This window comes from Lemur catta, chromosome 7 (assembly GCF_020740605.2).
Source record: "Lemur catta isolate mLemCat1 chromosome 7, mLemCat1.pri, whole genome shotgun sequence".
NCBI lineage: Eukaryota > Metazoa > Chordata > Mammalia > Primates > Lemuridae > Lemur > Lemur catta.
The window spans coordinates 95,625,411-95,642,701 of NC_059134.1; the positions used below are offsets into that span (position 1 = coordinate 95,625,411).

Genomic DNA, 17,291 nt, shown 5'->3' on the forward strand with positions numbered 1-17,291 from the left:
GACACTATTCTGGTGATGGGTGCCTTTATAGCCCTGACTCAAGCCATGTATCAAAACATCTGTACTCCCTTAATATTTTGTAATAAAAAATAATAAACACAAAGAAATAAAAATAAAAGAAAATTGAATATTTGGGAAATGTTAAATAAAACATTGAAATATTTCCACAAAAAAAGGAGAAAGTAAAAGGTGTAATTATTTGAATTAATTTACTGTAATAAGTTGCAGAAATTAATTACATTCAGTTCCAGTAAATACCAAACTATCAAAAAAGAGAAAAGAAAAGGTTTCTCTGATTTGTTGATGCATATGACAGCAAATGCCTTACTTTTAAAGTTATTTTTCTTGTGTGTCACTGAAGCATTGTGTCCTTTTTGGGAAATACAAGTAGATATGCTTTGTGATAAAAGGGGAAATAATTCTTTTCTGACACCTTCATTCTCTGAGTTCTGGGAATTCTATGAATAGAAAGCCTTAAACTTGAAACAGCTTACATTGAAAGTACACAGGACCAGGACAATTATATCTATTGGGTAGATGATACTACAGAGGTTCAAAGAATTAGTCTAGAAACGACTGAAATGACTGATATAAGACGGGAACTTCATTCTGTTGACTCCAAATCCAATGCCCTTTCTCTATAGTACTTTTGAGTCTATTAGTATGAGATGTTCATAGAAATTATTTTTTCCCTTTGGAAAGGACAACCTTTAGAGTAATTTTAATATTTCTACATTGCACTTGGATATTGTTACTCAGAAGATAGCAACCCTAGGATTATTAGGTGTGGCATGTTTAGAAGTTTTGTCTAGTGCAGGTCATCCAGAATGAATATAAATAAACATTTAATCTGGGAGTACTGAAGAACCATATTTCAAAATTTCTGTTATAACATTTACATGAATGACTAAACAAACACAAATATATGCTAATAAATATCCTAAAACTTAAAGCAACACTGAATAGGATGGCTAACTCTAAAGAATTTAAAATAAATTATAGTTTCTATTATTAAATCAATGTCATATTAGGACAAATAGTCATATAAGAAAAAGATAAAATTAGATCCCTTCCTTATTTCACATACCAAAACAAAATTCTAAAAGCAAGATTAAAATTTAGATTAGACTGGGCGCGGTGGCTCACGCCTGTAGTGATAGCACTCTGGGAGGCCAAGGCAGGTGGATTGCTCGAGGTCAGGAGTTCGAGACCAACCTGAGCAAGAGTGAGACCCCGTCTCTACCAAAAATAGAAATAAATTATCTGGCCAACCAAAAATATATATACAAAAAAAAAAAAATTAGCTTGGCATGGTGGCGCATGCCTGTAGTCCCAGCTACTTGGGAGGTTGAGGCAGTAGGATCACTTAAGCCCAGGAGTTTGAGGTTGCTGCGAGCTAGGCTGACGCCATGGCACTCACTCTAGCCTGGGTAACAAAGCGAGACTCTGTCTCAAAAAAAAAAAAAAAAAATTTAGAGTACACAAATACACAAAACTTCTTTGCAAAAACAACAGAAATTAAAATGACAAATGACAAACTGAGAAAAGCCTCTACCTCTATCACATATACTAAAGGCAAAAATGACAATCCTATTGAAAAATAAATACACGGTATAATTAAATAGTCTATAGAAAAGGAATACAAGAAGACTTTTAACATATGAAGGATTATTCAACCTGACTGATAATAATAGAAACACAAATGAAAACTGCCCTGAATTATTATTTCTCACCTATCAAAAGGACAGAAGTCTAAAAGTTTAATTACATATCTTGTAAGTGAAGTTGTAGGGAAACAGGCATTTTTATACGTTTGGGGCAGGAATATAACATGTTTGTCAGTGTATGAGACAAAAGTTACAGCTCTAAGAGAAGGTAAATAAAAATATTTTCATACTTTTGGATTTGAATTATAAATTTAGTTTAAAATAATATTTTTCTCTTAAAACAAGTACCACCAAAACTTATAACACAGTAGCCACGACTATTCTTATTCCACAAATTTTCTCTAAAAGGAAACTTTTTTTCTCTAAACAGAACTAGGGTTTCTTAGAGAAATGGCTGGTTTGAAGTCTAGGGTAGAAAATATGCAAGATGAGCCTTGGGCAGTTTAATTTTCCAGAAAGCAAGAATGCTGTCAACAGCTAGTCAAATTATCTCAAAGAGACACAGAAGGCAATTTGAAATGGCTGCCACTGGTTTACGGTTACAAAATATTAACATAAAAATGAATATTGACTGCAACTGATTTGAAGGTCTCCTATACGTTTAAATCTAGTTACTAAAAAAGAAAAAAAAGTCATTGGTTACTATTAAAGTTTACTGGGGAACCAATTCATTACTCAGAAAATTGGTGATTAAAGGAAACAAATATTTATTCTCTTTTTCTTTTATGAATTGTATGTCAGGGTCACCTAACAGTTAAGGAGGAGAAGTTCAGAATAAATAAAAGCATAAGCAAGGATGAAATTAGAAAATCACAATGTTAGAACTCTTAATTTTTATAAAAAGGATCGAACTGATGATTTCAATGGATATTAAAATTATTAGGCAAAATGTTGGTGGGTAATTTTAAAATGAAGTAAGCAAAGCTGACACTACCTGAATCCACACATCGGGATGATCACTAAAAGCTGGACACCCTGCTGGCATGTGCCTCCAAATGGATATTGGTCACTGGCAATGTTTAGAACCATCTGTGAAGAATTCTTGCCTAAATGAAACTAAAAGAATGAACTGAACTAATAAAGATTTTTGCACCAAATGAAGCAGTAAGCCAAATACAGAGCATGTAGGATTACACAAATGGCCCATTTTTCTCCCCAAAATTAAGTGAACACACATGCACATGCTGTCACACAAATAATTGTTACATACTAAAGAAAAATTAGTTATAAGCAGAACATTTGTTTGACTCTTGATTCAAAATAACTGGAAAAAGATATCTTTCACACAATTGGGGAAATTTCAACATGGATTGGGTATTGAATGATATTAAGAATATATTATTATTTATGTTAGGTACAGTTTTGGCATGGGTGTTCAGTTAAGTGTTCTTTGAGAATGGTTACACTTTTAAAAAATAAACTATCAGTGACTTTGTTTTCTTAGCAAGTGGAATGATAGAGAAATATGATATGTTATAAATAAGTATGATTATGTTTTGAACTACCCAAATCTGTAGGATTGGGAGTGAAGAACTCACTGTTTCTACAAATGTCTTGACCTTTCAAGCAAAAGAGCACACCATGTAGTCTTGTTTTTCAGTCTGGGCACAGGAATGTTTGCACAAGAAATACATTTGAAACAGGGTAAAAGCCAATGCCTCAAGCACTTCCTGCAGTGACTTATTTTCAGGCTTGCAGCAGTGCCTGAAGTATTTTATTATTGTTTCCTTGAAAGTCTTCAAAAGACTTAAAGATTCACAATAGCTTTTGTAAGCCTTTTCTGGTTTTATCATCTCAGATTTTTTCTGGAAACCTGAAATTATTTATTGATAATTTCTTAATGAAAGTGTTCTACAAAAGCATTCTACTAATGTAAATCCATATTTCTTTATTGTTCTAAGAAATGCCAACTTTGGCTGGGCACAGTTTCTTACTCCTGTAATCTCACCACTTTGGGAGGCAGAGGTGGGAGGATTGCTTGAGGCCAGGAGTTCAAGACCAGCCTGAGCAACATAGTGAGACCCCCGTCTCTGCAAAGAATAGAAAAATCAGCTAGGCATCGTGTCACGTGCCTGTATTTCAAGCTGAGGGCAGGGGGATCACGAGCCCAGGAGTTTGGGGTTGCAGTGAGCTATGATGACATCACTGTTAGGCCCAGGTAACAGAGCAAGACCCTGTCTCAAAAAAAAAATCTACTTAGTGACAAAATATTGCTTTACAGTACATACATAGATATACCCAGACAGGTTTCCTTCTTTTTCTTTCCACTTATACAATAACTAATGTCATTCTGCATACCTATTAATATGTTATATTTTTGCAAAGGGGCTTAGTAAGTGCAGAACATCACCACATACTGCAGAATTGTTGAGATGAAAAAAAAAGTGACTGAAAATAAGTTGTATTTGCTTTCCCTTTGCCTCCAACTCAACACTCTTCCCCCATTATTTGCATAACTCACGCTCTCACATCACAATGGGCCATGCTCAGATAGCACCTCACTGTGGCCTTGCCTGACCTCTCTACTTAGGATGCCACCTTTGGTCATATCTATAAAATTGTCAATAAGTCCTTGGCAACTGTGACGTTAAGAGAAACAACATATAATGAAGTCAATTTTACCACAGGCTAATTGATAGGAACAAAAGTTAAGTTCCTACAGTATATATTTCTGGTCACAAGATCGTCACCAAATTTCTAAATAAAGACCAAAACATTTCCAATATTAAACATTGAAGTGAATATGATCTATACATACATTTAGGAAAGATTAATAAAAATAAGTAAGATGATTATTTACCCAATTTTTGGCAAATCAGTGAGAGATGGTGGTCATAACAGTGGTGGGTTAAATCAATAAATAAATGTTTACAGGTAGAAAATTGTCAGGAGTACCTCCTATCACCACGCAGTTCACACAATTATAAATCTGGTGGGCTTGCTGAGTGCTTACACACCACATGGTTTACTGTCCTGTGTTTGCATGATCGTCATTAGACATGATGAATTTTTCTTTTAGAATAATTTGTATTCATTCCATTTATTTTCCAAGCTGCTTATTTGAGTTCAGGCTCACAGATGGCTGAAGCCTATCCCAGCAGCTCAAGGCAAAAGGTAGGAACCAGCCCCAGAGAGGACGTGCATCCATCACAAGGCGCACTCATACACACACACACACACACACACACACACACACACTCTCACACTGGGGCAATGTAGAAACACCAATTCACTTAACATGCACATCTTTGGGATATGGGAAGAAACGGGAGTATGCAGAGAAAACCCACATAGTCTTCAGGAGAAAATGAAAACCTCACATAGATGGTAGCCCCCACTGGAAATTGATATTTTTTTCCTCATCAGCATTATACAAACGAGCTTGGGGGGAAGTGACCTTATTCATGGACCTGCTATATCTCTGTTGTAATGAATCCAACTAGAGATTGGAAATCCAGTAGAGTGGGTGTTTGTTTTGTTTTTGTTTCATTTAATTGTGAATGAACATTTTAAAATTTTTATTTTAATTCACAAATGATAATTTTAAATCATCAATTTTTGTAAAACCAGCCAGAATTTTCTTTTGTGAACTATCTTCTCTCTGCACTCTAATTACTCATAGTTCTGACAGGTTTGGCTTTAATCCCAGCTACATCATTCAGTAAATAATTATGGTACACCTGCTTTGTGCTAGCTACTGATCTAGCTGGGTTGGAACATATCAGTGAACAAAACAATGAAAAAAATCCTGCTTTCCTGGAAATTTTATTCTATCAGGGGAAATTAATAATATACAATACATGAAAAAAATAAAGATTTAAAAATATGGTTTAACCACATTAAATACTTCAAACATTAAAGTTGGGTGGTAGGATAACCCCTGCAGTGTAAAGGTGTGCTCATAGAAGTTTTCACTGAAAAGAAGCATTTGAGCAAAAACTTAAGAAAAATAATTCCAGGCAGGGGAAACACTACTAGGAAAAGGCCATAAAGAATGAGTGTGCTTTTTAAAAAAACAAAAAACAAAAACCAAAAAAACAAGGAGGTAAGAGTAGCTGGAGGGGACAGCAAGGAAAAAAGATAATACACAGCACAGAGATTAAAAAGCGACTATATCATTTATCCAGTTGAAATACTTTGTAAATATTTTTGCTTTTACTCTCAGTGAGTCATGATGATCTGAAAACTGGATCTTCACACTTTCTCAGTATGGCGAGAGTCGTGACATGGCAGAATAGGGTTATGCCCAGAAAATAATCAATACTCAATCAATATTTGACAATGATAAATCTTATATATATATTTTATAATTGTAGGAGGGTATAGGAGTGATCACAGGACTAGTGAAAGTAACTTTAAAATATACATTTTCAGGGTGACTTTTAAATATGAATCATTTTATATGAAATGCCCCTAGTGCTGCTATATGGTTTTTTCTCCAGATTTTCTAGTATATAAGAATTAACATCAGATAAGGGTGATTAATTTTAATTGCTTATTTCATGACCTCAAGAGAATGGGACAAGAGAGAGTCTCTAGAGTTCATGTCTCCAAGGTTGTAACAACAGATAAATGGAAGCAGGTACCACTCCCAACACGGAGAGGTCCTACCTTTGCCATCGACAGGTTTGTTTTATGATTCTAAAGACAGATTGATATAAATTTCAATATAGACAACAACTGGGAGGAGGAAAATGTATTCTTTAGAACAAAACAGTTCTTGACAAATACATGTGAATGTGCAAGGCACAGGAAGAGCCTTCTTTGTGTGGAGCTTTGTGCTGGAGGGCCTGGCTCAGCTAAGTTCCTCAACAACAGCCCCATACAAAACTGGTACCTGGAGTGGGAAATAGAAGAACTCTAAAATTTTGAGAATTTATATTTCTTTGCTTTTGTTAATTTTTGGAGGAATAGTGAAGGTAGAATAAATAAGTATTTAAGTAAAATGTAACATACAGAGATCGAATAGACTCTCTAGTGATAAAAAAATAAAACGGTCTAGATTTAATTAAGATTATAAAACAGGAAACATATGTGACCCCTAGTAGCAAAATTAACAGCAAAATTGGGAGAAAAAAGAAACTATGAGGAAGAAGATTTCAGCTGTCATATTTCCTAGCCTCAAAGATAAAGAAATTTTTACCAGTAATTTAATAGCAGCATTTGGGACACAAAACCCATTATATTACATGTAACATCAGTTGAACATAAATTTTTTAATGCCTTAGATAAATGAAATATAGTATTAAAAACTCGACAATGAGAATGTCTGGCTTTGTAATGGATCAATTTTTGAGGTTGTCTTTCATACTCAAATTCTTGAGTATAGGAACTGAGAGCCATTGTGTGTCTCAATCTTGCATATGGTCTGACAGCTTTTTTGATGGCCCATCCGAAAACTATTTCTCGGGTTATGTGAACAGAGATAACCTTATCAGAAATGATAGCAAAAGAGATTCCTGTTCTTGGTATGGTAGTAACTGAGAGGTGTTGGACATGAATTAGGGAAATATAATGATTCTTTCTTAACGGTTTTCTCATGAGATGTCTTCATAGTGCAATACTACCTCAGGTTTTTAATCCTTCTCTTTCACAGGTAATATATGAACAGAGTGAATATCCTAAGGTGCCTTGAAGAAAGATAAGAGATGTAGAAATAGAGATACAAATGTGTGTGTGTGTGTGTATGTATGGGGGGGATGGGGAGAGACAAAGAGACTTAGGAAACGGAAGTTTCTAAGTCAGAGTTTTTACAATAATTATTTTGGGGTGAGACATCTACCCTAAATCCTTTTTTAATCTTGTGTTTAATCTTGATGGTGCTTTCTTGTATATGTCTGTGACATGTACCTGTCATTGAACTATTTCCTATGGGTTTAGAGTCTGCAGTTTGGCCACTAATTGAAAGTAGAATTATTAATAAAGGAAACATGTTAGTATCTAGATGTGGAACATGGATCAGAGTTTGGGGTAGATAAGTGGATACCTGCCTACGAGTGTGAGGATCAGGTTCTAGTCATAGACGTGTAGGTTGGTCTTTGCAGAGGACTGGGAAAGTCAAAGTTTCTCTGGCTTCTATTTTGTTACCTCTACAGCAAAGACATAAACTAGATTACCTTTATAATCTGTTCTAATTTTATTATTTCTCAAATAATGAGAAGGATTGATAATTAAAACTCTCTTCATTGAAGAGAGTACTTTCTGTGAAAAATAATCACAATGTATTTGGATTTACTGGGTCAGACAAAAAAACATTAAAGTGACATATAAAATTAACAAAGAAGGCATGGACATTAAGTATTGATACTAGTGTGAACATACGTAAAAAAATCACTTTGTTTAGAAATTTTGATTTTTATTATTCATTACAGAGCTGACATAATCAGTCATCATGATATGTTAGACTTATCTTTGTGAACTTACAATATTCAAAGAGAGCTCAAAGTATCATGGTCAGATTTGATTTAAAATAACCGAACTGTTTGGCTCTCATTGTCTTCTACCTGTAAATATTAAAAATTATACCTGATAACTTAGTATTTAACTCAATAATTATATTTTTCTGAAGAAAAATTTTAAAAATGATTATGATATTAGTATATCTTGATATTAGGTATTAGTATCTCTTGGCTAATAAACACATAGATTCTGAAAAGGAAATTTTGCTTCATCCTCCAGGCTTGGTAAGGGTGGCCAACCATGGTTCCTATTTCCTCACTTCCCGAATGTTTTTGTTTCAGGACCACCTTTCAGATTCTGGCAAATGGAAGTCATGTTACTGTCAGACAGAAATAGAAGTGAGGCTACATTTACACTCTTGGGCTTCTCAGATTACCCGGAACTGCAAGTCCCACTCTTCTTGATTTTTCTGGCCATCTACAGTGTCACTGTGGTGGGGAATCTTGGGATGATTGTAATAATCAAAATTAACCCCAAACTGCACACCCCCATGTACTTTTTCCTCAGCCACCTCTCCTTTGTGGATTTCTGCTACTCCTCCATCATTGCTCCCAAGACCCTGGTAAACCTAGTCGTCACAGACAGAACCATTTCATTTTTAGGATGTGTAGTCCAGTTCTTTTTCTTTTGTATCTTTGTGGTAACTGAGTCCTTTTTATTAGCTGTGATGGCCTATGATCGCTTTGTGGCCATCTGCAGTCCCCTGCTCTACACGGTTGCCATGTCACAGAAACTCTGTGCCTTGCTGGTGGTTGGATCATACGTGTGGGGAGTAGCATGTTCCTTGATACTAACATGCTCTGCTTTAAAGTTGTCTTTTCACGGTTTCAACACAATCAATCACTTCTTCTGTGAGTTCTCCTCACTGCTCTCCCTCTCTTGCTCTGATACTTACATCAATCAGTTGCTGCTTTTCATTTTTGCTACTTTTAATGAAGTGAGTACATTGCTCATCATTCTCATGTCTTATGTGTTCATCGTTATCACCATTCTCAAGATGCATTCAGCCAGAGGGCGACGCAAAGCCTTCTCCACCTGTGCCTCCCACCTGACCGCCATCACCATCTTCCATGGCACCATCCTCTTCCTCTACTGTGTGCCCAACTCCAAAAACTCCAGGCACACAGTCAAAGTGGCCTCTGTGTTTTACACACTGGTGATCCCCATGTTGAACCCTCTGATCTACAGTCTGAGAAATAAGGATGTCAAGGATACAGTCAGAAAGATAATGGACACTAAAGCCTTTTCTTACTGAGCATGTTATTTTACTAGAATTTGCCCCCGTCATATAAATGAAGTATGTTAATAAACATTAATTTTAAAGACATCTTTAAAATAATTAGTTAGTGTTGTACAATGTAATGAAAATATATTTTGGTTTCAAGAGACTAAACTTGGCTCTATCTCTTACTTTCTGGAAAAGATCAGCAATCTCTCTAATATTTAATATTTCATCTATAAAACTGGCATAGCATGAGTTAGTTTATACTCTGTAAAGATTAAGAAATAATATACATATCATGTGGGGCACTTTGTATAACTTAGAAAACATTAATTTCATTCCTCTTTCTTATAGTGTAGTAGACTAGGATTTTAATAAATATATGAATTTATCTCATAAAAAGACAAAAGCAGTTAAGACATAGTCCTTGCCTTCAAGGATGCAAAACACAATGTTGACAACAGATGGATGAAGAAGTGACCATTGTATAAAGCAGAAAACAATCACTAACACTGAGAGTTTGAGACAAGAAAAAGTTCAAACCCATTTACATACGTTAGAAAGATGTCTTCACAAAATAGGTATTGTTTGAACTTGGCCTTCAAAAAAGGAATGGGCAGAGTTTTAGGGTATAAATTCTAGTAAGAGAGGAGTTTTATTCAGGATAAAAGAGCATGAATAAAATCAAAGAGGTAAGAATGTAATAGTGATCAAAGATCCAACAGATATTTTATTGAGCTAACATGGTATAACGTGTGTGTGTGTGTGTGTGTGTGTCTGTGTATTGTGCATAAAAGTAGCTGACATGAACGTGAATTTGATTAAGACGTGTTGAAAAGATGTTAAAAAAAATCAATGTGTTTTTAAAGGGGCTCCAGTGTGAAAATGGGATAAACTATGATAGACTTCACCAAAGGCCTAGAAATTATAGCTCAGATATTAGATGATCTTAGGTCAAAACAGAGCTGATGAATGCCTGCCCAACCTGTAGTTCATGCTGGTATTCTGATTACAAAGATAGCACAAATATTATCAATCTTGAATAAACTTTTTTTTTCCTGAGCATGGAAATAATCTCTGAATCTGTCTCAATAGAATTTTCAATCGCCTTTAAAAAAAAGCTTAAGTGTTGAAAGCTAACTGCCTACATGAATGTATTCAAAATAAAATGAAAATCAGGCAATGATTAGTATTAAGACCTATTTAATATGACAGATTAAAGATGCCAGCTCTCTCTTACCTTAATAACTCACTTTTGCTTGAAAAACTTGTGCACCCTGCTTCTCTCTACTCACTATGTCCAGATAAAATTCCAAACACATCATCAATATAGTGGAAGGAATGAAGTTCTTGTTTTGTTAAGGGAGAAAAAACTAACCTGGCAACAATTTTATATAAGTTTAACAAACTTATTTGTAATGCTCATATTATTTTGAATTTATGATTATTATTTAAATGTTCATTTTATATGTATATTATTTGATAAGGACTGAATTAAATAATTATTTTATATAGAAAAATAAGAAATCAGATAAGATTGTGTTTTAGATGTTGGATGTCTGATGAGGAATTGCTTTTTCTCTTGATTTCTGTTTTAATGAGTAGTCAAAAATTATTTTTGTAACATGTGCTACTTATGCACTTTCTAATTTTCTTTAAAATTAGGACATTATATTACTATTCAATTCAATTTTAAATTCCACACTTTTCTTAGAACCTTGAAAAACTGCCATGTGAACAAGCACAAACCAGTGTATTTGATAATAAGAAAAAATAGTCCACATCCCTATCATGTGAGCTACCACCTATCAGCTACCAGACTTGAGTGTGAAGCCCTCTTTTACGATCTGACCTGCCAGCTGATACTGAACATATTAGCAAGTGAAGCCAAGATCAGCCATGCCAGGGTCAGATCAGCAGAACTACCTGGATAATCCTTGCAATAGTGTCACAAGCAATAAACGCTACAGACACCAAACATTTTAAGAATTCTATGGATGTAATGAGTTACAGGTAATTCGTTTCCACATTCTCAAGAATCTGCGTATCTTTTCCTAAAATTGCTCTATCTGAGAATTCCCTAAATTTAAAAGGTTTTCTAGTTTTCTTTTTCCACCTAGAATTTTCACATTCACTTTCTCTCACTCTTCACAAGTGACTTATCTAATATGTTCACATCTAACTATATGAGTCAGTCTGATGAGATAAACTAAAACAAACGTCCAAAATCTAAAATATAAGGGCAGCTAAAAATGTTGCTATCCATGAGGTCTGAAATTTTTTTTAATCTAGAAACTTAAAACCCATGGGGCTGCAAATTAGTACAACATCCATGGAAAATAACTTGGAGATATCTCAAAGAAATAAAAATAGAACTACCATTTGATCCAAGAATACCACTACTGGGAAGCTACCCAAAGGATAAAAAGACATTCTATAATAAAGACATCTGCACTAGAATGTTTATAGCAGCATAATTCATAATTGGAAAGATGTGGAAACAACCTAAGGGCCCATCATTACATGAGTGGATTAATGAAATGTGATATATGTGTACCATAGGGTACTACTCAGCCACAAAAAGCAATGGTGATCTAGCACCTCTTGTATTATCCTGGTTAGAGCTTGAGTCCATTCTTCTAAGTGAAGTGTCACAAGAATGGAAAAACAAGCCCCAGATATACTCACCATACAATTGGTACTAATTGATCAACATTTATGTGCACATATAGTAGTAACACACAACAGGAGTTGGGCAGGTAGGAGAGGGGACTAGGGGATGGGTATATATATACACATCTAATGAATGTGTTGCACATTGTCTGGGGCATGGACACACTTGTAGCTCTGACTTGGATGGTGCAAAGGCAATACATGTAACCTAAAAGTTTCTCCCCCATAATATTCTGAAATTTGAAAAAAAAGAAAAAAAAGAAATTAAATGTAAATCTTTCCTTAGTGAAAGAAATTGGAAAAAAAAAGTGGGAGAGAATAACAGTCCGATCTCTCTTTTTTGTATAAAGATGAAATATGTTAATAGTTGTAGTTAGAATAGGACTTAGGACATATGAAATACCCAATAAATATGACAGTTATCATTATTCTCAGTAAAAGAAATCCATTGTCCCCATTCCTATCTGGTATTTGGAAGATCTCTTGTGTGGCTTTGGACCCTACATCCTTTAGCAAGGAGCTTTTGAGTATAAGGCAGACAAAATTTCTAAGACCTATTCATATATTTCATAATGACAATGAAAGTACTGGTTCATAGACAATGCTTGTATGCAGCACACACTGTTTTGCAATTCATCGTGGATTCTGAATGTAAGTGTATTAGATTATAATAACAAGTAACAAGTTGGATTGTTTTCCCCACAGTTTATATTCCATAGTGGTCAATCATTGTTGGAGTCCCAAGATAGAGTGGTTTTCTTGATATCTTGTTGATATTCCTCAGGGATCAATGATTGTATTGGGAAGCTTATGGAACATGGGCCCCAGAGATTCACACACACTCAAATATAAAGCATATATTTCCATCATAGCATCTTCAGAAGCAGGGAAAGCAACATCTGTTCAATAGTTTGGTAAGTTGGAGTACACCTAGCATTTAGAGGAATGGAAACAAAAAGTATTTTCTGGGAGTGGGAAGCTTTATGTATTTTTCTCACTTAGTAATGTATTACAGTCCTATGTAGGACAATGAAGAATTGTAAAGGAGGGCAGGATTATTAGATAATTTTTTAAAAATCTTGTGTTTTATCCTTTCCTTAATTAGAAATTATTTTAAGGAGTATCATGTTTTAAGCACTCCTTAATGAAAATATTTTTCTTTGTGTATTAAGAGATAACTTGATTGGAAATGGTAGCAATTGCAAAACCAAATATCTTGTAACAGATGTTAGTGTTATAGGGAAACAATGTGAATGAATTGGGATGAATGCTTGTCTTCTCTCTCCCTCCCTCTTCCCCTCTCTTACTCTAACTCCATCCATGGGAGATGGTGCAGACTACACAGACCATCTGGACTGTCACTCTGATGCTGAGGCTGGCAGTGAGAATTCTTCAGGACCGTTCATGGAAGGACGTGGACATGTGAACCACCTGTGAAGCAGGAAAAAAAACCAAAACAATTATTTTGGCTTTGTGCAAAGCCCTCTGAAATGTCTCTCTGTGCCAGGTTTCTCTACTGTGGCTCTATAGACATTTTGGTCCAGATAATGTTTTGTTGTGAGTGTTGGGGGCAAGTGGTTGTGGGGTGGGGACCCTCATGAACATAGTAGAATATTTAGCAGCATCTTCATTAGGTGTCAGTAGTACCCACTCCCCGTTGTGACAACGAAGCATGTCTCCAGACATTGACAAATATGCTATTGGAATCAAAGTCACCCCTGGAAAGATACACTGCTCTATGGGCAATTGACATCTTGATTTGTCATATTTCACTTGAAAACAGGGAAGGTTTTTCAAAGTTATAAACTGCTTTGTCCTCAGAGAAAGACAAATAACTCACTTTTCCTCGTCATTTGAAGAGAGAAAACTATACTATCTGAAAAATTATTTGTTCCCAACGTTGGATTTAATAATATGTGTATCCTGCACATTTTTGAAATTGGTTGAAGACTGGAAAAAATACCAGGCTGTCTTGGTCTCTAGTTCAGTTCTTTTTTTCCTCCAGGAATAGCCCCTACTGGTGCCTGTAGAGTCACATAGGTACCTACAGAAGGTTGGAGAAACAGAGAATGGATGAGGGGCTTTCCACCTTTTTTTACACTAGTTCTGTGTCAAAGGCTTGGAATGTATGAGTCCCTCATTAGAAAAAATTCTTCCCTCCGTCCCGCCTCTACAACATAATGCTTATATTTTGAGAATTCAAGCAAATTTATAAATTCCTTTAAGGGACAATAGGAATAAAATATTTATGTTCATGGAAGCTATAAGGATTAAATATGCAATGCAGTGTGTGTGTATACATATATATACCCACATAATATTTTGTCTATATACTCTAGCTTTTTAACCTTTGTTTTATCACGTTCATTTTTTATGTCACCAAAAATGATACAAAATTATTTTATTTTGCTGCATATTTTTCATCACATATATACTATAATTTTGACCATTTCCCTACTGTTTTACACTTTATTTCTATGTTTTAATATCATAAATTATGATGGAAAGGAGCGGCAGACATTTTAAAAATAATTTCTTATGGACATCTTTGATCAGTCCTTCAAACAGATTCAAAGCAGTAAATTCATTTACAAAATAGATCTTTTTAAGGCTGATGAGTCATAGTTATAGTAACCTTGTGGTGACAAGTACCAACTCCCTGAACCATCGCTGATATTGAAGAGTGTAATTAACAAAATCACTTTGCATATTTTAGGGAGAAAATGTTAATATAGAGTATGATACTACTTTCTCCCTCTAAAATATAACAACAAAGTACGAACACTTGTTGGTTAACAAGCTTAAGTAAGCATATCTCCCATTACTTCAGTGGAAAACTCAGAGAAACATACTATATATTTAAAAAATTATATCCTAGTATCCAAATATTTGAAATTTGCCTGGAATGAAGAATTTGAATTTCATAGAGCAATAAGGCTAATTAAATAATACTTCCATCTCTTTTTTAATGATTCAACGATGAGTTCTCAATTGTGAAAAAATAATTACAAGAATCATATCTGTTCACATAAATGTTAATGTTTTTGTTTGATCTCAGAACTGTGAGTTTTATACATCAGTATTATACAACTATATAATGCCTGAAATTTTCCTAAATTTCACCAAAAGTCCTATTCCTTGTTGATATAATTAACAGTCCCACTTCATCTGATATCTTTTCATAGGAGACAGACAAAACTAAACTTGGATCATAAAGTGGAGAACAACTTTTAAGTTCTTTTTTTCTCCAGCCCCAAACAATGTGGGGACATGGGCAAGGAAAACTGCACCATTGTGACAGAGTTCATTCTCCGTGGACTGTCAGATGCCCCTGAGCTGCGAGCTTTCCTACTACTGATGTTCCTTCTCATCTATGGAGTCACAGTTTTGGCCAATCTGGGTATGACAGCACTAATTCATGTGAGCTCTCGGCTTCACACTCCTATGTATTTCTTCCTCAGCCACTTATCCTTTATAGATTTCTGCTACTCCTCAATCATTGTGCCAAAGATGTTGGCTAATATCCTCAATAAAGACAAATCCATCTCCTTCCTGGGATGCATGATGCAGTTCTACTTGTTTTGCACATGCGTGGTCACTGAGGTCTTCCTGCTGGCTGTGATGGCCTATGACCGCTTTGTGGCCATCTGTAACCCACTGTTGTATATGGTCACCATGTCTCGGAAGCTCTGTGTGGAGCTGGTATCTTGCTGCTACTTCTGTGGAACGCTGTGTTCTCTAATCCACTTGTGCTTAGCTCTTGAGATCCCATCTTATAGATCAAATGTGATTAACCACTTCTTCTGCGATCTCCCCCCTCTCTTAAGTCTTGCTTGCTCTGACATCACTGTGAATGAGGTGTTTCTGTTCATTGTGGCCAGTTTCAATGAGGTCATTACCATCGTGGTCATCCTTACCTCCTACTTGTTTATTCTCATCACCATCCTGAGGATGCGCTCTGCAGAGGGAAGGTGCAAAGCTTTTTCCACCTGTGCCTCCCACCTCATGGCCATTGTGGTCTTCCATGGAACGATCCTTTCCATTTACTGCAGGCCCAGTTTGGGTTCCAGTGGGGATGCTGACAAAGTGGCCACTGTGTTCTACACTGTAGTGATTCCCCTGCTGAACCCCCTGATCTACAGTCTGAGGAACAGGGATGTAAAGGAAGCTCTCAGGAAAGTTGTGGGCTCCAAAATATATTCCTAGAGATGATTTTATAGCAGGACTCAGGATCCCAAGTGGAGATAGGTGAGGGGTCAATAGGAGGGCTGCAGTGTTGGAATGGAGAGAAGAGTAAGGAACTAGGTAGTCATGCACCAGTCTTTTTGATCTGCTTATATTGTGCTTTTAAGTTTAAAAGAGTATTTTTAACATGTTTCAAAGTTTGTATCAATCTGTAATGCTATAAATAGGTATGGGTAATAGTATTATTAAGGCACACACATTTTTTTTGCTGTAAAACATGCATAAGTCCATTATGGAAACTATGATTCAAAATATAATTTCTGTCATATTAAAATGAAGATCACACCATTGTCAACCAGACTATATGCAGAGTAAGAATTCCATGTATGCATATATCTTTAGTATTTTCTTTTTTAATGTTCATTGTATATTTTATTATTCCATTATTAATTTGTTATAATTGTTGCAGTATCCATTGTTTTTGGAACTTCGGATACTATGTTATCTGACTAATGAAAAAGTACTGTTATTTCACAGGAATCTTAAGAAAATTGAATTAAAGAAGCTGAAAGCTTGTACAAAGAGTTTAGAATAATTGCTAGAATATAATTAGTTCTTGTTCTCCTACTCTTTATGTAAATACATATACATATATTGTTATATATTCACATAATCATTTAGAAACCATTATTATAAATAGTAGCATTTCTGAATTAAGCCTCTTCTCTCACTTTATCTTTTCTTTTTATCTTCATGCTAACTTTAAAATGCATTGTGGGTGATATGCTTACTGACACTAATAAATGGACTTCTAACCTTTGTTTATGTTCTTTTCATGTGTCTTTGGTTTCGCTGAAATGCTTTTTATTTCACCCTTTGTCTATATATCTAAAGTATATCTCTTCATTTGTTCCTGATTTATACACACCATTGACACTTTCTTTGTAATTCCATTATGATTTATGTCAATTTCCTCATTGCATTATACATGTTTAAATGAAGCTTCTCTCCATGTATCTATAATAATTGTAGAAAAGCATTAGATTTGAGTTCTTGAAAATAAGGATTTTTTAATTTGTCAAGTA

General features: G+C 35.0%; 2 protein-coding genes across 2 annotated transcripts; both read left to right on the forward strand.

Annotated features, from left to right (window-relative positions):
- The first annotated feature begins 8,422 nt into the window (after positions 1–8,422).
- Positions 8,423–9,398, forward strand: LOC123641821 (olfactory receptor 5D18). The gene has a single exon (XM_045556754.1). It carries the CDS (start codon positions 8,431–8,433, stop codon positions 9,379–9,381), a length of 951 nt encoding a protein of 316 aa, XP_045412710.1. The 5' UTR covers positions 8,423–8,430; the 3' UTR covers positions 9,382–9,398.
- A 5,893-nt stretch (positions 9,399–15,291) lies between these two features.
- Positions 15,292–16,227, forward strand: LOC123641822 (olfactory receptor 5L1-like). The gene has a single exon (XM_045556755.1). The coding sequence runs from the start codon at positions 15,292–15,294 to the stop codon at positions 16,225–16,227; it is 936 nt and encodes a 311-aa protein (XP_045412711.1).
- Positions 16,228–17,291: the final 1,064 nt, after the last annotated feature.

Coding starts and splice junctions, on each gene's coding strand:
- LOC123641821 (XM_045556754.1), top strand. CDS start 8,431: ATGGAAGTCATGTTACTGTCAGACAGAAATAGAAGTGAGGCTACATTT.
- LOC123641822 (XM_045556755.1), top strand. CDS start 15,292: ATGGGCAAGGAAAACTGCACCATTGTGACAGAGTTCATTCTCCGTGGA.